General features: G+C 42.6%; 1 protein-coding gene across 1 annotated transcript; it reads left to right on the forward strand.

Annotated features, from left to right (window-relative positions):
- Positions 1 to 7,448: 7,448 nt before the first annotated feature.
- On the forward strand, positions 7,449 to 20,668 carry LOC116358098 (matrin-3). Its single transcript, XM_031807603.1, has 21 exons — positions 7,449 to 7,580; positions 8,660 to 9,228; positions 9,349 to 9,410; positions 9,535 to 9,573; positions 9,678 to 9,778; positions 9,888 to 9,931; positions 10,058 to 10,174; positions 10,614 to 10,739; positions 10,823 to 10,987; positions 11,194 to 11,318; positions 11,430 to 11,952; positions 16,475 to 16,568; positions 16,700 to 16,719; positions 16,811 to 16,939; positions 17,137 to 17,259; positions 18,772 to 18,900; positions 18,996 to 19,123; positions 19,383 to 19,497; positions 19,755 to 19,899; positions 20,017 to 20,138; positions 20,407 to 20,668. The coding sequence occupies exons 2-21, from the start codon at positions 8,692 to 8,694 to the stop codon at positions 20,437 to 20,439; spliced, it is 2,877 nt and encodes a 958-aa protein (XP_031663463.1). The 5' UTR covers positions 7,449 to 7,580; positions 8,660 to 8,691; the 3' UTR covers positions 20,440 to 20,668.
- The last annotated feature ends 3,816 nt before the right edge of the window (positions 20,669 to 24,484 follow it).

Consider the following 24,484-nt stretch of genomic DNA (forward strand, 5'->3'; position numbering starts at 1 on the left):
TCTTCTTAAAGTCCAGTCGCAAAAACCATCAAGCGCTATGATGAATTTTGCGCTCATGAGGACCACCACAGGAAAGGAAGAACCAGAGTTACCTCTGCTGCAGAGGACACGTTCATTAGATTTACCAGCCTCTAAAATTGCCATCAGAGTTCAAGTAACAGACACATCTCAACATCAACTGTAAAGAGGAGACTGCATGAGTCAGGCCTTCATGGTCGAATTGCTGCAAAGAAACCACTGCTAAAGGACACCAATATTAAGAAGAGACATGTTTGGGCCAAAAAACAAGAGCAATGGACATTAGACCGGTGGAAATATGTCCTTTGGTCTGATGAGTACAAATTTGAGATTTTTGTTACCAACCGCTGTTTTTGTGAGACGCAGAGTAGGTGAACGGATAATCTCCGCTTGTGTAGTTCACACTGTGAAGCATGGAAGTGTGGGGGTGCTTTGCCGCTGACACTTTCAGTGATTTATTTAGAATTCAAGGCACACTTAACCAGCATGGACACCACAGTGTTCTGCAGCATCCCACCATCCCATCTGGTTTGTGCTTAGTTGGATTATGATTTGTTTTTCAACAGGACAATGACCCAACACACCTCCAGGCTGTGTAAGGGCTATTTCAAATCAAATCCAAATCACATTTTATTGGTCACATACACACAGTTAGCAGATGTTATTGTGAGTGTAGTGAAATGCTTGTGCTTCTCGATCCGACAGTGCAGCAGCATCTAACAGGTAATATCTAACAATTCCACAACAAAACCTAATATCTAACAAATTCCCCAACAAAACCTAATACACACAATCTAGTAAAGGAATGGGATAAGAATATATAAATAAAAGATATATGGACGAGCAGTGACAGAGCGGCTAAGATGCAATAGATAGTGTAGGATACAATATACAGTGTATACACAACCGTTCAAAAGTTTGGGGTCACATAGAAATGTCCTTGTTTTTGAAAGAAAAGCTAATCTTTTGTCCATTAAAATAACATCAAATTGATCAGAAATACAGTGTATACATGTAAATGACATGTAAATGACTATTGTAGCTGGAAACGGCAGATTTGTTATGGAATATCTATATAGGCGTACAGAGGCCCATTATCAGCAATCATCACTCTTGTGTTCCTATGGCACGTTGTGTTAACTAATCCAAGTTTAAAAGGCTAATTGATCATTAGATAACCCTTTTGCAATTATGTTAGCACAGATGAAAACTGTGCTTTCTTCTGAAACTCGTCAGTCTATTCTTGTTCTGAGAAATGGAGGCTATTCCATGCGAAAAATTGCCAATAAACTGAAAATCTCATACAACGCTATGTACTACTCCCTTCACAGAACAGTGCAAACTGTCTCTAACCAGAATAGAAAGAGGAATGGGAGGCCCTGGTGCACAACTGAGCAAGAGGACAAGTACATTAGAGTGTCTAGTTTGAGAAACAGACGCCTCACAAGTCCTCAACTGGCAGCTTCATTAAATAGCACCCCCCAAAACACCATTCTCTACGTCAACAGTGAAGAGGCGGGGGTGTATGTTGCATGATTAACGACTCATGGTGTAATTGTAACAACATTCAGGTACTCAAGTCCTTTTCTTCACCTGACCTAGAATTCCTCACAATCATTATCAATATTATCTCCCAAGAGAACTCTCCTCGGTTATTGTCACAGCCGTGTATATCCCCCCGCAAGCGGATACCAAGACGGCCATCAAGGAACTTCACTGGACTTTATGCAAACTGGAAACCATATGTCCTGAAGATGCATTTATTGTAGCTGCGGATTTTAACAAAGCTAATCAGAAAACAAGGCGAGCTAAATTCTAATCAGCATATCGATTGCAGTACACGAGCGATATAACATTCTATTGGATGCAAGAATTTTGTATAATTGAAATATAAAAATTATATGTTTTGAATCCTGCGTCGTTTAGCATATCAGTTCATAAATCTTGTGCCATGGAATCGGTACATCGAAAATCTCTTCCCAGCTATTTTGCAATTTATATGGTACAACTGTCAATGTTTTAGTTCTTAAATTAAATTGGTATGTTTTTTTTTATTTATCACAATTTTCTTTAACAAATGTTGGTCTTTAATGCAGGGCCGACAGACAGCTTCCTTACTTTTTCCCCATGCAATGTTTTTCCAATTCTTCAGTGTTTTCGTTACTTAGCCCACAAGAAACTGCAACCACAGTTTGTTTTTTGCTGAAAGGAGTGGAAGTCTGTAAGGTCATCGGCTGCCATATCCCATTTGTGTCAAGTACGACGAGTTGTGCATTCTTTTATGGGTCTTTGGGCGCAAATGTTGTACTGAACTGTCAGATGACTAACTGTAGCCCGTCTGTTGCTCTGCACAATTCGTGTCAGCCTTTGTCCTCTTTCACCAATGATCCATTTTTGACCACTGGCCTTCCGTTGGCTGGATGTCCTTTGGGCGGTGGACCATTCTTGAGACACACGGGCAACTGTTTAGCGTGAAAACCCCAGCAGTGTTGCAGTTCTTGACTAACATAAACCTATGTGTCTGGCACCTACTACCATACCCCGTTGAAAGGCACCTAAATCTATTGTCTTGCCCTTTCACCATTTGAATGGCACACATACACAATCCATGTCTAAATTGACTTGCTTAATAATTATTTAACTGGAACAGCTAGCATGCTAAATGTTCCTGTAGACTTCCAGTCATTGTGCTTGTGCTAGTTAGCATTGGCTCGTTAAACTACCTCTATCTTCCGTCATACTGGACACAGAGACATATAAATGGTATTCACAATGGTATTCTCTTGTAGCTAGCGATATTCATATATTTTTTGTCATATTAGAAAATCCCCCAAAATATTCCACACTCCCCCAAAAAATACGCGACCCCTTGTAGTACCTCCATATTACCTCCAGGGAGCGCGGAATACCCCATGAGCCAGACGCAGATAGAACAAGGCATTAGTATCACAGCAGCAGCATTAGCAACCCGCCAGCAATATTAATACTTCCGGTTTTCCGATTTAGCCTTCAAAATAAACGTTTTTTTTCAGCTTTGGATAGGGCCAATGTTAAAATGATGTTACAAAATTATAGCTACATCACGGAAAAATCTAAACTAAAGAGAATGACTACTTTATATAAGAAAAATAATATTATAAGGTGGAGCACATTGCGAAATGTCTGTTTTTAATGTTGTCATTGTATGTTATGACTGGTGCTATGCTTAAAAGTGTTTCTTGGTTCTTACAGATTCTATCACGTTTTAATTTATTTCAAATTTGGTTGAGATGTATTCCTAGATGATTATATGGACTAGTGGCTTATACACTGAGTATACAAAACATTTAGGACACCTTCCTAATGTGGAGTTGCAACCCCTCTTTTGTCCTCAGAACAGCCTCAATTCTTCCATGCATGGACTCTACAAGGTGTTGCAAGCGTTCCAAAGGGATGCTGGCCTAGGTTGACTCCAATGCTTCCCACGGTTGTGTCAAGTTGGCTGGATGTCCTTTGGGTGGTGGACCATTCTTGATACACATGGGAAACTGTTGAGTGTGAAAACCCCAGCACGTTGCAGTTCTTGACACAAACTGGTGGTCCTGGCACCTACTACCATACCCGTACTACTACCCTTTCAAATGCACTTAGTTTTTCCCCTTCATGCTTTAAATGGCACACATACACAATCCATATCTCAATTGTCTCAAGGCTTAAAATACTTATTTAACCTGTCCCCTCCCCTTTATCTCCAGGAATTGCATTGGATTTAACAAGTGACATCAATAAGGGATTGTAGCTTTCACCTGGTCAGTCTATGTCATGGAAGACCAAGTGTTCCTAATGTTTTGTACACTCAGTGTACGTCTTGTCCTAGTAGCACCCTCTAGTCGCTGAAAGCCTCATGTGTCTTGTTCTAGTTCTATGAAACCATAATGCTATGTGCTGTGTCCAGCAGTTGTCTCACTATCATTCAGTGGTGGAAAAAGTACCAAATTGTCAGTAAAGTAAAGATACCTTAATAAAACATTACTAAAGTAAAAGTGAAAGTATGAATAATTTCAAATTCCTTTATATTAAGCAAACCAGACGGCACCATTTTATTGTATTTTTTAAATGTACGGATAGCCACTCCAACACTCAGACATAACCCCTTGATGTTCTCTTGATAAGCGCCAGAATTTGACAATCTTCTTGTCCTGCTAGCCATTCAAAATGTAATGAGTACTTTTGGGTGTCAGGGAAAATGTATGGAGTAAAAAGTACATTATTTTGTTTAGGAATGTAGTGAAGTTAAAGTAAAAGTTGTCAAAAAATATAAATAGTAAAGTACAGATACCCAAAAAACGACTTAAGTAGTACTTACAAGTATTTTTATTGAAGTACTTTGCACAACTACTATTTTTTGCAAATAAATTAGTATAATTATTTGGGAAAGGGAAAAGGGGATACCTAGTCAGTTGTACAACTGAATGCCTTCAACTGAAATGTGTCTTCCGCATTTAACCCAACCCCTCTGAATCAGAGCGGTGCAGGGGGCTGCCTTAATCAACATCCACGTCTACAGTGCCCGGGGAACAGTGGGTTAACTGCCTTGCTCAGGGGCAGAACGACAGATTTTTAACTTGTCAGCTCGGGGATTCAGCAAGATCATTCAGAGTTTGTGACTATTTACCCACACAACAGAACATTGCAATTGCCAATGCAATTCACTGTATATGGAATATCCTCTTGCCCGGTAAAAGACCAGGCTCACCGGTAGGAGAAAGTACTCTGGTGGGCCATATGGAGAACTTTTCTGCTTCCCTTACTCACACCCCTTTTTTTTGTCATTCTGCTGTGGGGAAACCAGTCCAAATGTCTCTGGGTCCGATGAGTGCTTTTTGGACGCCACACAGGCTTCCGAGCTGAACATCCCCATTCAGCCCCTCTCCATACCCATAGATGTTAGAGCACTGGACAGGTGCTCTATAGGTCGGGTCACCCATAACACCACTCCCATCAACCTACGTACAGTATGTCAGGGAATCACAGCGAGACCATTCAATTCCTGCTCATCAAGTCCCACCAGACTCCCATGGTTTTGGGATTCTCCTGGGTCCAGCGACACAATCCCCTCATCAACTAGTCTATCATGGGCTGGAGTCCATTTTGGCACGGCCATTGTCTGAAGTCGGTGCAACCTGTCCCGGGACATCTTCCTGGGGGGCTCGGAAGTTGCTCCGGACCTCTCCGCCATTCCCGCGGAGTACCAGGACCCTCTAGGAGGTGTTCAGCAAGTCCCGGGCCACTTACCTTCTGCCGCACCGCCCAATTGCGGAAGCGACGGGATATGACTGCGGGATTGACCTTTTCCCTAGCATCTGTACTCTCTGTCAGAACCAGAGACCAAGGCTATGGAGACCTACATTGGGGACTCCCTAGCTACAGGGTTTATATTTCTCTCTTCCTCTCCCGCTGGCGCAGGTTTCTTCCTTGTGGAGAAAAAGGACAAGACCCTGCGCCTGTGCATTGACTACTGGGGACTCAATGACATTACTGTTACCGTTATCCGCTACCAGTCATTTCCTCTGCCTTCGAGCCGCTCCAGGGGGCCACTGTTTTCTCCAAGCTGGATCTACGAAACGCCTACCACCTGGTGCGGATACGAGAGGGGGACGAGTGGAAGACCGCCTTCAACATGGCCAGTGGCCACAACGGATATCTGGTCATGCCCTTTGGCCTAACCAACACCCCAGCCATTTTCCAGGCTCTGGTGAATGATGCTCTCCTTGTGATGCTTAACCGGTTCGTCTTCGTCTACATTGATGACATCCTATTGACATCCGTCTACATCCTTGTCTTCTTCCGCTCCTCCCAAGAACACGTGCTCCATGTCCGACAGGTTCTCCAGCGCCTTCTGGAGAACCAGTTGTTTGTTAAAGTGGAAAAGTGTGAGTTCCATCGCTCCACCATTCGCTTTCAGGCTACACCATCTCTGCTAGGAGTGTCCAGATGGATCCCGAGAAGGTGAGAGCAGTGGAGGATTGGCCTCAGCCTACGTCCAGGGTGCAGCTGCAATGCTTCCTGGGGTTCGCCAACTTTTATTGCCGCAATATCTGGGGTTACACCACCCTGGCCTCCCCCCTGTCTGCAATTACCTCTACCAAGGTTCTATCATCCGCCTCTGTTGCCGTACCTGGAAGAGAGCCCAGGCCGCTCTGTTGAAGACCACTTCCAAGTATATGTGACAAGCAGATCGCCACCTGACCCCTGCTCCATGCTATCGGCTCGGGCAGAGGGTATGGCTCATCACCCGTATGCGCTCAGATAGGAGGCCAGGTGGTGACCCTAAAGGGGAGGATACTGTCACACCCTGATCTGTTTAACTTGTTTTTGTGATTGTCTCCACCCCCCTCCAGGTGTCGCCCATCTTCCCCATTATCCCATGTGTGTTTATACCTGTGTTCTTTGCTTGTCTGTTGCCAGTTTGTCTTGTTTGTCAAGTCAACCAGCGTTTTTGTATCTCAGCTCCTGCTTTTCCCAGGGTCTCTTTTTCTCACCCTCCTGGTTTTGACCCTTGCCTGTCCTGACTCCGAGCCCGTCTGCCTGATCACTCTGCTTGCCCCTGACACTCTGACCCTAAGCCTGCCTGCCAACTGGTACCTTTGCCCCAACTCTGGATTATTGATCTCTGCCTACCCTGAGCCTGCCTGCCGTCCAATATGTTTGCCCCACCTCTGGTTTACTGACCCCTGCCTGCCTTGACCTGTCTATTGCCTTCCCCTGTTGGATTATTAAACCATTGTTAATTCGACGTTGTCTGCATCTGGGTCTTACCTTCACACCTGATAGTATGTGCATGTGTGTGTACATGTATGTGTGTGTGTGCAGGACTGTCAGTGTAGGTGTGTGTGAGTTTCTGTAGAGACCTGTGAGTGGCATTTAGTCCGTGCAGATAATCAGTGCAGATACACTGTGGGTGAGGATGGCCAGCCATCGCCTAGCTGTTGAAATGTCTCCGTGCTTGGGGAAAGAAGCTGTTTAGGAGCCTGTTGGTCCACAGCTCCGGTCCACAGCTGGGGATGACACAACGTGGAGTGCCTGGATACAGCCAATATGTAATTTATAGGCCTACAGTTTATTGCTTTCAGGGCTATGGAGTGGGTGAAGTAGAGTGTTGCTATGTATTTAGACGAGTCCTCCATGAAATTACACCATATGTAGATTCTACTGACGCCACCGAGAATTCCCAACCCCACTTTTACATTGACACATAGTATACGTTTTTCTCTATAAGCCAGTGTATTGCAATGGGGGCATTTATTTAACTTTGGAAAAAAATACATTTAATGCAAATTGCACTTAAATATGAATCATAGTTCAAGTTTAGACAATAATTTTTCAAATATCATGAATAAATACATTAATGTAATTACGCGGGGGACTTTTATTATGAACATTTTGTAAATTCCGCGATGGGAAGTAGTTTTTTTTTATGTCACTGACGAGACGCTGGTAGAAGGATTAGTTACACATATCTTTGTCCAGACTGTAACGTTAGCCACCTAATTTTACGAAATACCCGAAAGGGTACTTAAAAGGTATGTTTTGCAGCATTCCCCATTTGTATTTCATGTGGTAGTTGAACTAGATGCATAAACTTTCACCTCGAAACTATCTTGCTAGAAAGCTATGGTTAGCTTCTTCTTGCTAGCTAGTTTCCTGGCTGTGGGCGGCTAGGCAGCATTCTCCAGCGTTGCGTGCTGCTAGCTAACAATAATGCACTTACTTTATAGCTACATGGTGTATACTTGATGGATAATCTTTATTCATCAAGGGTGAGGAGATATTGGGCTTCGTTATTCAGAGCTAAAGATGCGTAGGTAGCTAGTTAATAACAACTGGCTGTTATTGTGCCGAGGCCTTCGGCCCGTTCGATGTAACTAGCTACAGTAGCTAACGTTAGCTTGCATCTACGTTGTTCTGGGCTGGTAAACATATTATTTTTTCTGTGAGGGACATCAATTGACATCTAGTTAACTATTGAATGATTAAAGATGGTAGAATTTCAGATACAAATGCGAAGGATACTTTCTTCCCAAGCCCCTTCATTAGGGCCTACACTTTATGCCGAATACCACCGTGAAATGCTTACTTACAAGCCCTTAACCAACAATGCCGTTCAATAAATAGTTAAGAAAATATTTACTAAATAAACTAAAGTAAAAAATATATAATGTATAACATAATAAAATGACAACAATAAAGAGGTTTTATACCGGGGCTACCGGTACCGAGTCAATTTGCGGGGTTACAGGTTGGTCAAGGTATTTTGTACATGTAGGTTGGGGTAAAGTGACTATGCATAGATATTAAAAAGCGAGTAGCAACAGTGTAAAAACAAATGGTGGCGGGGTCAATGTAAATAGTCCGGGTGGCCATTTGATTAACAGTAGTCGTATAGCTTCGGGGTAGAAGCTGATAAGGAGCCTTTTGGACCTAGACTTGGCGCTCCTGTACCTTCTTGCCGTGCGGTAGCAGAGAGAACAGTCTATGACTTGGGTGACTGGAGTCTCTGACACTGCCTAGTATATAGGTTGACTTAGACATAATAGGTTGACTTAGACTTAGGTTACATAATCAGTTGAAATTACTGAACACCATTTTACCCCAATTTCAGAATAAACTTATCTGTGCCCTGACGGTTTGAGGATGGAGGACAGTGAGGGTCACAGCTCTGCACACCAAGGATCAGGTGATGGCGCGATGAGCACTATGAACTTATATGCCACTCTGGGGCTCTCTCCAGAAGACGTGGATGCTCTGGCCCAGATTCCAGAGAATGAGATCAGTGTGGAGACGTTGCCTTATCTGATAATGAAACTGAAGGCCAGTCGAGCCAAGCAAGAGGAGCAGGGACAGTCCTCCCCAAAGGGAGACAGCTGTCAGGAGGATACAGATGATGGAGACCTTAGCAAACGGGACAGTCCCCCTGCAGTCCCTCGTCGGTCAAACAGCCATATTGACACTGACTATAGGAGAGACACTGACTACAGTCGACCGGGGCGGCGACCACAGCGGACTGAAGCAAGGAGAGGTTCCCGTCACAATAGGCCCCCAATTGAAAAACCATCCGACAGCCAGCAAAAGATTCCTTTCTCCTATCAAGTGGATGATTTTCATGGAGTTGTGCCCAAGGTTTACCCACACACATGCTCTCTATGCTTATGCATGTTGAATTCGAATAAGGTAAGCTTTGTTATTTTCAAAACTCTTGCTGTTAGACTGTTTATATATCATTTTAATCAGAACACTCAACCTTCCATGATGGCATTAATTTAGCTTAATATGAGTTTGCTTTTTTCACAGACATGGAAGGAACATCTCAATGGATTACGCCATGCGGATGGCTGTCTAGAACTCTCGCATCTGTAAGTGTTTTCATGCAAAGTAAAACATTTAGAAACTGGACTGATACAGTTCACAAAATCAATTGAGATATTTTCTATAACAATGTTTAATTCAAATTCGTTTTTTATTTTCTGTTTTCTACAGATATCCAGATTGGAATAAACATGATACCCGGAAGGAAATGTGAGGGGCATGAAATTAAGCTTTACGTTGAAAACAGGCATGTCATGATGTAAAATCATTAACTGTTCCTCTTCTTACTTAACACTGTTTACGTTATCTTCCAGGTCCAACTCCATCCCAAGTAGAGATGCTATTTCACCGCCCAGGAGAACGCCACGTCCTGCTATGCCTTACAAGAGACAACATAGCTCAGACCGCGTAGGAGGTGATAACCCCAGTCCTGTTCCAAAGTCAAGTTTGATCCAGACCAAATAAGGCCCAATTGCAAACCACTTGAAAATAAATATTATCTCTTTTCATGTTTTCATCTTTAGGTGAAGTATGGTCTGCACCAGAAAGACACCATTTGAAGCCCAAGGTAAAGATGCCCCTTTTGTGGCATTGTTTTCTTATAAATAGAGCTAGATAGACTTAATTCACTTGTTATGATGTTGTTTATTTGCTTAAAGCTGCATGCTTGAATGTGTGATATATTTTGCTTTAGGCTGGCACAAAGGTGGTAGTCACAAAATTTCCCCTTGGCTCTGTTGGTGTTGAAGACTTGATGACTTTGGCCAAGCCATTCGGCACGGTTGTAAAACATCTGGTGTTCCCCTGCAAGGTAAGTTACACAAATTGGTTCTAAACTCTTAAACATGCACTATGCAGAAATCGCTCTGCCATTTCCTGGTTGCTAAAATTTGTAATAGTTCACCTAATTTCAGTGTATGTGACTGAACAAGTAAGTATAGTGTAGAGAATCATTGTGCCATCTAAACCTCTGTGAAACATATTTTCAATAACCAAAAATAGTATTTTTAGTTGTTTGAAGCTGGAGAACAAAAGTAGAAGACAGGAAGCTTAGAAATAGCACACACAGAACAGATCTATCGCTTCTTAGACTTGCTTTCAATGAGAATGACAGAGCTATATCTCATTTCTATGTGAATTTGGTTGGGTCGCCCAAAAGGTTACATGTTGCAGCTTTAACATTCTCTCTCTAAAAAAAAATCTGTAGTTGAATGTCTATTGGATGATTCGGTGTTGTATTTTTGTTACAGGGCTTCCTGGAGTTTGATTCTCACAAAGAGGCTGTCAATATGGTGAATCACTTCAGTGTAAACCAAGCTTTCGTGAAGGAAATTAAGTTGAATCTGTACTTGTCACCTATGGTGTGCAGTATTCATGTAAGTGCATCTGCCTCTTAAAAGTTTGAGATTCTGTGTTCTTAATCACAGAGATCCCAGTATGAGCTTGTTTTTTCCTTTAGCCGCCAAGGTTGGATGAACCACCAGAAAAACGGCAGACCAAACAAGTTACCAATACAGTGGTTTGTTTTTCCCACCTACCTCCTGGGAAGGAAAGAGAATCAGAGATTCTTGATCTCGCCAAGATGTTTGGGGATGTGCGGCATTCAACATTTTCAAGTGACCAGGTAAGGTTTGAGCAATATGGAATTGATGTGTGATCAATCAAATTCTGCAAATCTCTGGTGGTTTCAAATAGACAACAATTATTAAAACAATTTAACGATGCAGTATCTATTTATTTTGTATGGCTAGGTAAATTCATCACCAAAACCTCCATTATGCATCACCTTCTCTAGTTTTGTCTAAAGAATTCTCCCTTATTCATCTGCAGGCCCTGATTGAGATGGTAGATTGGAAGGATGCTGACATTATGGTGAAGTACTACCACTCCAACCCCCTAAAGATCAGTGGAAAGAGTGTCAAAGTAATCTTGTCATCGTCAATGAAGCGCCTGAGGTAAGTAAGAGTTCTTCACCTGGGGCCATGGCAGCCATACCCAATTTTCCTGTAGGACTCATCAGGACGTTTGTGTCAGGGAAGTTTACCTCAATGTTTTTTGCCTTGTAGAGATAGTCCTGACTCTACCACATCCAGAAGAGCAGATTCTAGTAAAGGCCGCAGCAGCAGACACAAGAGTGAGGAGACTAGCAAGACTTCAAACGCCACAAACAAAGAGAAACCCAGTACAGGCAAACAACCTGCTGAGAAAGTGTTGGAACAAGGAGAAGGTCAACAAAGCACCTCAGAGGAGGTCAAGGAAGTGGTCAAGCAGGACATCGAGGAGGTGGTCAAGGAGGAGGACGTTGATTTGGAAAACAAAGATCTGGACGAAGAGATTATCCAGGTGGAAGCTAAACAAAGCTTGTTAGATGACGAGGTTGGTGCTGGTGTTGATACTAAAGACCCTGCTCCTTCCAAAAGTGCCTCTATGGTGGCTGATTCTAAAGATAAGGGGGAACCCGAAATCTCAGAACCTTTGGCAGACGATACCTTGGAGGATTCTGACGTAAAGGCTGCCGATGATCCAGCTCTGTGTGATGCTGACGTCTCAATGGAGAACAAGATGGAACAGGAGAGCTTTCAAGAAGATGTAAGAAATGATTGTCATTCATATTTGTGACTGGAACCAACAAAGAAAGGCTTATTGTTAGGGATGCACTGATATGACATTTTTGGCCGATACCAATATCGGATATTTTCCTTGCCAAAGAAAACTAGACCGGTATAAAAAATTAAAATAGCGGCCTTTTAAGCATTCTAGTACAGTTTAGTAGTTTAAACACACACACACTGACCAAAATGTTTTTTGGGGGCATTTACGTATGTCCCCATTACCAGCAAAACATAATCAAAATCTATTTCTTTCACTCACTTTGCTGTTTCGTTGTTCATTTGTTCAGTCTCAACCAGGATCTCATCATACATGTCAAGCAGTGAAGTTTCAGCTCTGTCTGTCCGTGGCCTCTCTTCCTTGGTGCGCACTGTCACTGTGTCCATTTCCATCTTGTCCAACTGTGTCTATAAGATTTCATGTAAAAACTGTTTCTTGTCTGCATCGAAGTAGCGGTCCTTGTACTTAGCATCGAGCATGGTGGCGACACAGTAGAGGCTCATAGAGAATGCCACCGAATCGCTTGTTCACCGCCTCTAGTAGAGTACTTTTCTAAGTTAACCCGACAGTCTGTGTTGACATTTTTGTTGAGCAGGCGTTTCAATGCCGTGACAAGGTTTCACGTCTGCTGTAGATGCAGTTGAGCTTATTTCTCGAGTCAGTTGTTCGAATGGAGCTAGGAGTGTTCATGTTTCAAACATGTTCTCAAATGCCATTGAAATGGCAGCAGTGATTGTATCAGAACCAGCACATTCTTGAGCATGCAATACGGCTTTCCTCAATAGGAAATCCTCATCGACCCACTGCGCTGTCAGACTCCTAATGCTCATGGGGCTGACATCGCTGGTCCAAATGTCAGTCGTGAAGCAAATACCAGTGACACCTGTAGCAAGTAGCTCATGACTGAGTTAGTTTCGAGAATACTGTGTAACTCCGGTAGGACAACATCTGGAAAAATAGCGCCTACTTGGAAGTGCGTACTGGTGCTCGACCAGTCGGCGAAAGCCAACATCCAGGACAGCGAACAGTTGATTGTCAAGGGCAATGAATTCCATGATCTTGGTATTAATAGATTTCGCCTTTGAGTTGTCTCGCTGAAATGTTCTTACTCTTTCAAATGACTGCTGGACTTGTTGACTGCTTGATCCACACAGCAGACATTGTAGACTAGATTAGGAATGCTGTGTTGCACATGTAGCGCAATATTTGTTGTGGTGTCATTACCTCATCTACCTATGTTATATAGGTATGCACGTCAGCTTTGACATCGGTTTTGCACATCGGTGTTTAACTAGACATTGGGCCAACGTTTGTTTTTAGTTCATATCGGCCGATTCCGATATGCTTACAGATATATCGTGCATCCCTAATTATTGTTCCCAGAATTGAAAATAAATTAATGTTAAGTATCCAAGATGTGGATTCCTAGTAGAGGTCGACCGATTATGATTTTTCAACGCCGATACCGATTAATCGGACGATTTTTAAATAAAATGTTATTTGTAATAATGACAATTTCAACAATACTGAATGAACACGTAATTTTAACTTAATATAATACATCAAGAAAAATCCATTTAGCCTCAAATAAAATGAAACATGTTTACATAATGCAAAAACAAAGTGTTGGAGAAGAAAGGAAAAGTGCAATATGTGCAATATGTAAAAAAGCTAACGTATAAGTTCCTTGCTCAGAACATGAGAACATATGAAAGCTTTAGGTTCCTTTTAACAGGAGTCTTCAATATTCCCAGGTAAAAAGTTTTAGGTTGTAGTTATTATAGGACAATTTCTCTGCTTTGTATTTCATATACCTTTGACTATTGGATATAGGCACTTTAGTATTGCCAGTGTAACAGTATAGCTTCCGTCCCTCTCCTCGCCCCTACCTGGGCTCGAACCAGGAACACATCGACAACAGCAACCCTCGAAGCAGCGTTACCCATCGCTCCACAAAACCCGCGGCAATTGTAGAGCAAGGGGAACAACCACTCCAAGTCTCAGAGCGAGTGCCGTTTGAAACGCTATTAGCGCGCAGCCCGCTAACTAGCTAGCCATTTCACATCGGTTACACCAACCTAGTCTTGGGAGATGATAGGCTTGAAGTCATAAACAGCTCAATGCTTGAAGCACAGCGACGAGCTGCTGGCAAAACGCACGAAAGTGCTGTTTAAATGAATGCTTACAGCCTGCTGGTGCCTACCATCGCTCAGTCAGACTGCTCTATCAAATCATAGAATTAATTATAACATCATAACACACAGAAATACGAGCCTTAGGTCATTTAAAATGGTCAAATACAGAAACTATCATCTCGAAAACAAGACGTTTATTCTTTCAGTGAAATACGGAACCGCTTTGTATTTTATCTAACGGGTGGCATCCATAAGTCTAAATATTCCTGTTACATTGCACAACCTTCAATGTTATGTCATAATTATGTAAATTCTGGCAAATTAGGCAGCTCAAACTGTTTCATATACCCTGACTCTGCGTGCAATGAACGCAAGAGAAGTGACACAATTTCACCCGGTTAATATTACCTGCTAACCTGGATTTATTTTAGCAAAATATGCAGGTTTAAAAATATATACTTCTGTGTATTGATTTTAAGAAAGGCATTGATGTTTATGGTTAAGTACAGTCGTGCAACGATTGTGCTTTTTTCGCAAATGCAATTTTGTTAAATCATCCCCCGTTTGGCGAAGTTGGCTGTCTTTGTTAGGGAAGAAATAGTCTTCACAGAGTTCGCAACGAGCCAGGTTAGCAGGCAATATTAACTAAATATGCAGGTTAAAAAATATATACTTGTGTGTTGCTTTTTAAAAAGGCATGGATGTTTATGGTTAGGTACACATTGGAGCAAGACAGTCCTTTTTTTGCGAATACGCACTGCATCGATTATATGCAACACAGGACACGCTAGATAAACTAGTAATATCAACCATGTGTAGTTAACTAGTGATTATGATTGATTGTTTTTTATAAGATAAGTTTAATGCTAGCTAGCAACTTACCTTGGCTTCTTACTGCCTTCGCGTAACAGGCAGGCTCCTCGTGGAGTGCAATGTAAAGCAGGTGGTTAGAGTGTTGGACCTGTTAACTGTAAGGTTGCAAGATTGAATGAAGCATCCAGTACCTTGCTTGAAAATGGGAAGTGGGACTCAGTGATGTGTTGTTGACCCAAACATGTCGCTTTGTATTCAGGATATAAAGTTAATTTCTTTGCCTTATTGCAAGCAGGATGCATGTTTTGGAATATTTTTACTCTGGCTTCCTCCTTTTCACTCGTCGTTTAGGTTAGTATTGTGGAGTAACTACAATGTTGATCCATCCTCAGTTTTCTCCTATCACAGCCATTAAACTCAACTGTTTTATAGTCACCATTGGCCTCATGGTGAAATCCCTGAGCGATTTCCTTGCTCTCTGAGTTAGGAAGGACGGCAGTATATTTGTAGTGACTAGGTGTATTGATACGCCATCCAAAGTGTATTTAATAACTTCACAATGCTCAAAGGGATATTCAATGTGTTATTATTTTTTTAAAACTACCATTTGGTGCTCTTATTTGCGAGGCATTGGATAACCTTCCTGGCCTTTGTTTGAAATTCACTGCTCGACTGAGGAACTTACAGATAATTGTATGTTCAGCACTATTATTGCACACAGTAAAGTCCATGCAACTTATGTGACTTGTTAAGCACATTGTTACTCCTGAACGTATTTAGGCTTGCCAAAACAAAAAGGTTGAATCCTTATTGGACACGACATTTCCGTTTTTAATTAGTAAAATAAATTCAAATTCATAATAAACCATAATATCACTTTGACATGGGGTATTGTGTGTAGGCCAGTGACACACAATCTAAATGTAATCCATTTTAAATTCAGGCAACACAACAATGGATAAAGTCTAGGGGTGTGAATACTTTCTGAAGGCACTGTATGTATGTGATTTGCTCAGGGGCTATTAATTCCATCAGTTTTATGAGTGCCCTACAAATCAGATGGAGATCAGCTTTGAAGGATCTCCTTACGTTCCATGGTTTAATATCAAAGGTTATAGAGCCATCTCTGTACAAGCTCCAATTGTTTCCAGAAAACCTAGACTGACAGTAATCCAGGCACTTAATCGCTCAAGTCAGCCAAGCATTGTAGATGTATGGATCAGTTGATATGCTTATCTGTTCAGCCCTAACATGTTTAAAACCAGGACAGACCAAGAGGTTTGAATGACTTTGGATATTTAAGCTGTCAATGTAATTTGTAAAAGTGCAGCCACATAGTTCACTTCCTAGCTTTGTGACATGGATCTTTATCATACTTCAGTACTATTGAATACAGTTTTGCATACTTTTATGTTCAGTGTTTGAAATGCTTTTGACAGTTTCCCATTGCAACCTCACATATTTGTGAGATTCGTAATGGTTTTGGTGCAGCACTGTGGAACTTGAAACTCAAATTCTTTAGCTTATTGATGTTGTGGACTTATTTCCAACAGGACAATATGGATGACATGGATTTCCCTGAGAATATGGATGACTTTGTTACATTGGATGAACTTGACGACAGTACTGGAGGGGACACACCGCTGGGTAAGCAATGAATGATCTAAAACATTCTTACTTGGCAGCAATGGACAAAAACAATTATTACAGTTGTCTAGCCTGTGTGGATAATCTCCAGATAATTTATAGTAATAATTACTTTTTGTTTTTATTTGCAGAGTCAAAGGATGCTTCATGGGTTGGTATTCCTCCATATCGAGTAGTTGGAATGTGTCAAACGTGTAGAAAAGTTGTTTTTATTGATAGTCTGTTAAAATTGTTTTCTACAGGATGGAAAAGTTGTCCATATTAGCCCAATTAGAAAGGGCTATGGAAACATGGCGGTGGCCCTATTGAAACTGGCAGAGCGAGCAAACGTGAAAGTTGTCAACCATGCCATATCCTTCCTCACACAGGAGGTAAGTTCATAATTATGTTACTTGCAGATATGTTATTTGGGGATCAAGTGTATTTTATTTTGTATGGCGACAGTGGTGAATAATTTGACATTCATGTAGTTCGGCATACAGGAAGGAGTTTATTTACTCATCACCTGATTTGTGCAAGCATTTGCTGTCGTAGTTTGTATGACATTGAGAATTTCCTATATTTTCAGGCATGGTTAGAGCTTGATACTACCGAGGAAGTACGTGAAATGGTGAAATTCTACAAAGGAAAAGGACAGTTGTTGAGGAAACATGTCAATGTTAGCATGTGCTTTTCACAGAAAAAGTTGGAGGTGGGTTTGGTGTCTTAAATGGTGTAGTATCTATGCTTTAAATTGTTTGTTTTCCCTCATCAATCTACACACAATACCCCATAATGACAAAGAAAAAAACGTTTTTATTTTATAAATATTTTTGCTAATTTATTAAAATTAAAACACTGAAATATCACATTTTACGTAAGTATTCAGACCCTTTACTCAGTACTTTGTTGAAGCACTTTTGGCTGCTATTTCAGCTATGAGTTTTTGGGGAGTTTCTCCCATTCTTCTCTGCAGATCCTCTCAAGCTTTGCCATGTTGGATGGGGAGCGTCGCTGCACAGCTATTTCAGGTCTCCAGAGATGTTAGTCCATGCTGAAGTCCATACTTTGGCTGGGCCACTCAAAATATTCAGAGACTTGTCCCGAAGCCACTCCTGCATTGTCTTGGCTGTGTGCTTAGGGTCGTTGTCCTGTTGGAAGTTGAACCTTCACCCCAGTCTGAGGTCCTGAGCTCTTTGGAGCAGGTTTTCATCAAGGATCTCTGTACTTTGCTCTGTTCATCTTTGCCTTGAACCTGACTAGTCACCCAGTGCCTGCCGCTGAAGAACATCCCCACAGCATGATGCTGCCACCACCATGCTTCACCGTAGGGATTATGCCAGGTTTGCTTCAGAGGTGAGGCTTGGCATTCAGGCCAAATAGTTACATCTTGGTTTCATCAGACCAGAGAATTTTGTTTCTCATGGTCTGAGAATCATTTAGGTGATTTTTGCAAACCAAGTGGGCTGTCAAGCGCCTTTTGCTGAGAAGTGGCTTCTGTCTGGCCACTCTACCATAAGGGCCTGATTGGTCGAGTGCTGCATAGATGGTTGTCCTTCTGGGAGGTTCTCCCATCTCCACAGAGGAACTCTTGAGCTCTGTCAGTGGCCATTGGGTTCTTGCAAGGCCTTTCTCCCCCATTGCTCAGTTTGGCTATGCGACCAGCTCTAGGAAGAGTCTTGGTGGTTCCAAACTTATTCCATTTAAGAATGATGGAGGCCACTGTGTCCTTGGACATTCAATGCTTTAGAAATGTTTTGGTACACTTGTCCAGATCTGTGTGTCGACACAATCCTTTCTGAGCTCTACAGACAATTCCTTCGACCTCGTTGCTTGGTTTTTGCTCTGACATGCACTGTCAACTCTAGGACCTTACATAGACAGGTGTGTGCCTTTCCAAATCATGTCCAATCATGTTTCTACATCTCAAGGATGATGAATGGAAACAGGATGCACCTGAGTGTTTTTTATATTTAGTAAAATTGCAAACATTTCTTAACCTGTTTTTTCTTTGTCATTATGGGGTATTGTGTGTAGATTGAGGAAAAATAATTTAATCCATTTTAAAATAAGGCTGTAATGTAACAAAATGTGGAAAAAGTCAAGGGGTCTGAATACTTTCAGAATGCGCTGTATTATAAACATAACTACACACCTCACATAATACACATCTTATTGTGACAAATATTGACTGTGTAATTTGACTTTGTTTCTGTCAATATAGAGTCCTAGTGGGAGATCCATCTACATTTGTATGCTTCCACTCCAAAAGTACTCTGACGTCTCTCTTTTACGACTTGCCCAGCCTTTTGGGAAAATCACTGGCTATAATTTGAACTGGCCTCATGGAAAGGTAAAGTTTCACCTGCCATTTTTTAAAAGGTGAATGTTGTTTGTTTTTCTGTTGATATAGGACTCACCCATGCATGTTTTTCTTTCTCCTTTCAGTGTTATATCCAATTGGAGAGCGTGGAAGCCGCTCAGAAAATGGTAAAGTACTTCCAACGTCCACACAAGTTCTACGGCACCCTGTTAAGGGTCAGTTTGTGCAAAAAGGGAGACTCACTAATATACTGGTAAATAATTTTCAATGACCCCTAAGAATATGCAGTAGATGCTAATGATAGTTAGACTAAATGGAATTTTAAGAATGCTAGTATCCAGTCTGTCAACGCCAGTTTCATTGATTGGAATATATTGGAAGAATATACAGCTAATGAAATAATCTGATAAAGAATGGCGTGATCTATGGTTCAACTGGACTGTATGAGGGCTGTGTCTAAGTACACTTTCATGATATAGTACTCCATGACATTCTGCCCTCCTGATATACAGGAAGCCTCCAGTCAAATATGAGCTGTGGTTGGCCAGTCAGAAAGACAGAAGATCAAGAGATCATCATGGAGATGAAAAGACTAATGGCCAGTCAGCCAAAAGCCCCTATCCAGAGGTGAAAGATGGTTATTGCTATGTTTTTGTTCCCTTAATTTAAACAAGGTGAAATATTGCCTCGTTAGTTAAATGCTAGCTGAATATTTATGTATTTAATTTTGGCATGTCCGTGAACAATCCTTTTACAGTTACTGGTTATTCAAGAAGTAATCAGTTAATGCACTTCACACAGAGAAGAGGGATATTTCTTGGTGTTGGTCTCTCAGGCTAAGTAGAACGAATGAGTGAAAGATGTGATTGTTTTTGTATGGCCAGGATGTCCAGAGCCCTGTGTCTGACAGTGAGAGGGTCTGTGGGGACCCTAAAGGTGAAGAAGTCAGTGGTGTGGAAGCTATCCCAGAGGGAGAGGAGAAAAAGCAGGAGGAACCTCTGGGTCCTTATCAACCTGACAACCCTGTTGGTAAGAGGCTAGAGAAAACTGACGTTTTATTTTATTAACGGGTGACAGGGATCTGGTAAATAACTTTTAGTGCCATATCAGTGAGAACACTTTTTTTTTTTCTCATTTTACTTGCAGGGTTAGACTATCTGGTGCCAAGGACTGGATTCTTCTGCAAGCTGTGCAATGTCTTCTACACCAATGAGAAAACAGCCAAATCAGTCCACTGTAGCAGTGAGGAACATTATCTGAACCTTAAGGTAATTCTCAACTATGACAAGAGTCAGTCTTATTAATCATTCTTTGTGGTGTATTTGTAAGAAAATGTTTTTGACCTTGGAGACCAGAATACATTCAACTGTCAAATGTTAATTGTAAATAACTCATCACTGTATCACCTATGCCTTTGGAATCTCAACCAAATGGAACGATATGGGACTTTTTAGGGGATCTGTTTTCAGCTGGAGTATGGTTTAAAATAGATAATGGATTGACAATGTACACTGATTTTCTTGATTTTTTTTTCAGAGAAAGATGGATAAAGAAACAGACCTCGGCTGATTGAGAGGATTGTCGTCAACCTGTGGTCTTCCCAAAGGAAGGCCGTTTTAGTATAAATGTTTCTGTCCAGTTTGTTTAACATTCCAGGCTTTTATGTTACTGTTGACAACAGTTACCCATTTAAAATAAATTAATACAGCCTATTTACGAAATGTAGTCCCCTTCTGTGGTTATGAATAGTACCTGGATTTAGTTTCCTCTTATTGAATAAACAAACGTTTGACTTATTCTTTGACTTCTGGAAATACTTTTGACACCTTATGGCAAACATTTACTCCTACAGAACCTACAGACCAGGCATATGGTTGTTATAATGGTCAACTGTCATTTATCAATGACAAGGACATGTGGACAGGATCAGCTGGAACTACATCCCAGAATTTGCCATAACCCAGAGAACCATTTAATGCTTGACAGAGAGCAGAGCTGGCTAAGAAGATTCACCCAGTCTGTGGCAAGCAGCAGCACATCACTTGAGGAAAGGACAAATAGGGGAGATTGTTTGGTTTAAAACATGAATGATTTAAGCCATATACAGTGCCTTGCGAAAGTATTCGGCCCCCTTGAACTTTGCGACCTTTTGCCACATTTCAGGCTTCAAACATAAAGATATAAAACTGTATTTTTTTGTGAAGAATCAACAACAAGTGGGACACAATCATGAAGTGGAACGACATTTATTGGATATTTCAAACTTTTTTAACAAATCAAAAACTGAAAAATTGGGCGTGCAAAATTATTCAGCCCCCTTAAGTTAATACTTTGTAGCGCCAAACATTCTAAATTGTCAGAAAAAACGGAAATGGTGGTGGAAATTGTGTTATATTAATTATTAAAACGTACACATTTTGTCAAACAGCCTGCCATTAAAGCCTGATATCAGAGTTGTTGGCTAGAGCACACGTTCAAAGACCAGAGTGGGCACATTCGCTATTAAAATGCTATTTATTTTGGTGACAAAACGATCAGTAGCCTAGAGTTACAAATGTGATTCCAACCCATTTACTTATATTTTTTTATTTGGTACATGGAAATTTAACCACAAAAGTTATATGAACCCAGATTGACACTCAAACGGCGACAATCCAGTGGACGAGTTCGGCAGTGTGTTATGAGCATATTCAGCCCAGACGAGGAACTTGCTCCAGTTGATGGCCTGAGACAAAACAGCAGAGGAACTTCTCCAGTTCCTGGTTGGCCCACTCAGTTTTCCCATTAGACTGTGGGTGGAACAGTGAGGAGAGACTGCTCCCAACAGGGAGCAGAAGGCTTTCCAATGCCGAGTGATGAACTAGGGCCCACGGTCCAAGACAATGTCCTGGGGAAGTCCATGTAGTCGAAAGACATTGGTAATCATGAGATCAGTGGTCTCCTTTGAAGAGTGCTACTTGGGTAAGGCGATGAAATAGGCTGTATTGGAGAACCGATCAACGACCAGCAGGATAGTGGTAAGCCCTTGGGATCAAATCAAATCAAATTTATTTGTCACATACACATGGTTAGCAGATGTTAATGCGAGTGTAGCGAAATGCTTGTGCTTTTCCATGGATGGAGGTAACCGTGTGATAAAGTCTACAGACAGGTGGGACCAGGGCCGGTTGGGGATGGGCAGAGGTTGGAGCAACCCAGCAGGTCGCTGTCTTGAGGAATTGTTTTAGAATTTCCGCCTCAGGAACTCCAGTGTCCGATTAACCCCTGGATGCCCAGTTCATTTAGATGAGTGTCGCCATTGTAGTACTCAATAACGGGCTGATCGCGGAACATAAAGTCTGTTAGTGGGACCCAGCCGGGGTCAGGTTCTCGGGTCTGTGCTTGTCGTACCGTGGTCTCAATACTCCAGACCACGGGAGCCACAATGCGGGAGCTGGGGATGATGGGCTCGGAGTTCCTCTCCTCGTTAGAGATCTGGTGTTGGCTTCTCCTTTCTGATTCTTGGATCCCGGGCGATAGGCTAGAGTGAAGTTGAACCTGTTAAAAAAAGCATTCAACCTCTTGGCTTCTTGAAAGGAGACCAAGTTCTTATGGTCCGTCCAGATCACGAAAGGATGAGGTACCCCCTCCAACCAGTGTCTCCAACCCTCAAGGGCCCACTTGACTGCCAAGAGCTCCCGGTTGCCTACATCGTAGTTGCGTTCCGCTGGAGAGTACAGCTTGGAAAGAAACAGTCTCTTGTCCCCCTCGTTCCGCTGTGAAAGGACCGCCCCTGCTTCGTTGTCCGAGGCGTCCACCTCTACCACGAAGAGACGAGTAGGATCAGAATGAACAGGGATGGGTCGGGAGGTGAAACATCTTGAGCTCCACGAATGCCCTGTCAGCCTCGGGGTCCATCCAAAACAGGTCTGGGACTTGCGGGTTAGGGCCATGAGATGCGTTGCCACCACACCACAGTTGCGTATAAAATGCCTGCAAAAATGGGCAAATCCGAGGAACCGCTGGACTTGTTTGAGTGAGGCGGGACGGGGCCAGTCGGTGACCGCCTTAACCTTAACAGGGTCCATTTGGATTCTGGCGATAGAGATAATGTGGCCCAGGAAAGAGACTTGGGATACATGGAACTCACACTTCTCTATCTTGACGTATAGTTGACTCTGCAGGAGGCATTTCAGGACTTGGTGGACGTGCAGGATTTGTTTCGTAAGGGTCTTGGAGAATAGCAGGATGTCGTTGAAGTAAACAAAGACAAACCGATTCAACATATCCCTAAGAGTATCATTGACCAATGCTTGGAAGACTGCCGATACATTTGATAATCTGAATGGCATGACTAAATACTCATAGTGGCCACTACGGGTGTTAAAGGCAGTTTTCCATTAATCTCTCTCCCTGATTCTCACCAGGTTGTAAGCGTTGCGGAGGTCCAGTTTGGTGAAGAATTGGACCCCTTAGGCCAGATCCAAGGCGGCGGACATTAGGGGGTAAAAATTATTGATCGTAATCCTGTTCAGCCCTCTGTAATTGATGGAGGGATGCAGACCTCCATCCTTCTTTCCCACAAAGAAGAAGCCTGCACCAGCTGGGGATGTTGAGGAGCGAGTGAAACCTGCCTCCAGCGACTCCCGGATGTAATTGTCCATGACTGCTGCTTCAGGGGTCGAGAGGGAGTAAAGACTGCCCCTAGGAGGGGTGGAGCCGGGTAGGAGTTCTATGGTGCAGTCGTATGGACGATGAGGAGGGAGGGTGGTGGCTTGCCTCTTACTGAAGGCCTCCCGGAGGTCGAAGTATTCAGGGATTGAGAGCGGAGAAGTCTTGCTCTGGATGCAGGAGGACACGGCAAGACGCGGTGAGGCTTTTGGTGGGGTTTTTTTGGTGGGGGTCTGGCAGTTCTTACCCATCTAGTAGGGGTCCCGTAGACCAGGAGAATAGTGGGTAATGTAGAGCTAGCCAGGGGTACTCTGGGATAAGGGGGTTCTCAGGAGCAGTGATCAAAAGACAACTAGGAGTCTCTAAGTGGTTCACCCCAACCTGCAGTAGAATGGGCTTGGGCTGATATTCCACCTGGACAGAGCCAATGGGGCATCCATCGAGTGCTTGAATCTGCAGAGGCATGGGACATTTCACGCAGGGGATTTGTAATTCTCTGGCGAAGTCTTGATCAATGAAATTATCTGCGACCCCGGAGTCCACAAAGGCTTGAATCTGGTGCTGATGATTGTCCCAGTGGACGGTGGCGACTTAGTATCCAGGGAGTAACTGCACAGCTCGTCAGGGTCTCCCCTTGTCCTGGCGAGCCCTGGCATTTCCTGTCAGCTCTGGGCATGTAGCGCAGAGATGGCCGAGACCTCCGCAGTAGAGGCAGCAGCCTTCGCGCATGTGCCTGTCACTCTCCTGTGGGCAGACGTGTGTATCTCAGCTGCATGGGCTCCTCAATGCTGGGCTTGGGTGCTCAGGAAACCGGGATACTGGGGTGGTGTCAAAAATGTTCTCGTAGACGGTTGTCAACCCTGATTGCCAGTGTTATCAGGGACACGAGGTCCTCTCCCAGTTCCCAAGAGGCCAGTTTATCCTTTGAGTTAGACCGACCCTGGTGGAAAGCGGTAACCAGTGC

Source organism: Oncorhynchus kisutch, linkage group LG28, assembly GCF_002021735.2.
Source record: "Oncorhynchus kisutch isolate 150728-3 linkage group LG28, Okis_V2, whole genome shotgun sequence".
Lineage (NCBI taxonomy): Eukaryota > Metazoa > Chordata > Actinopteri > Salmoniformes > Salmonidae > Oncorhynchus > Oncorhynchus kisutch.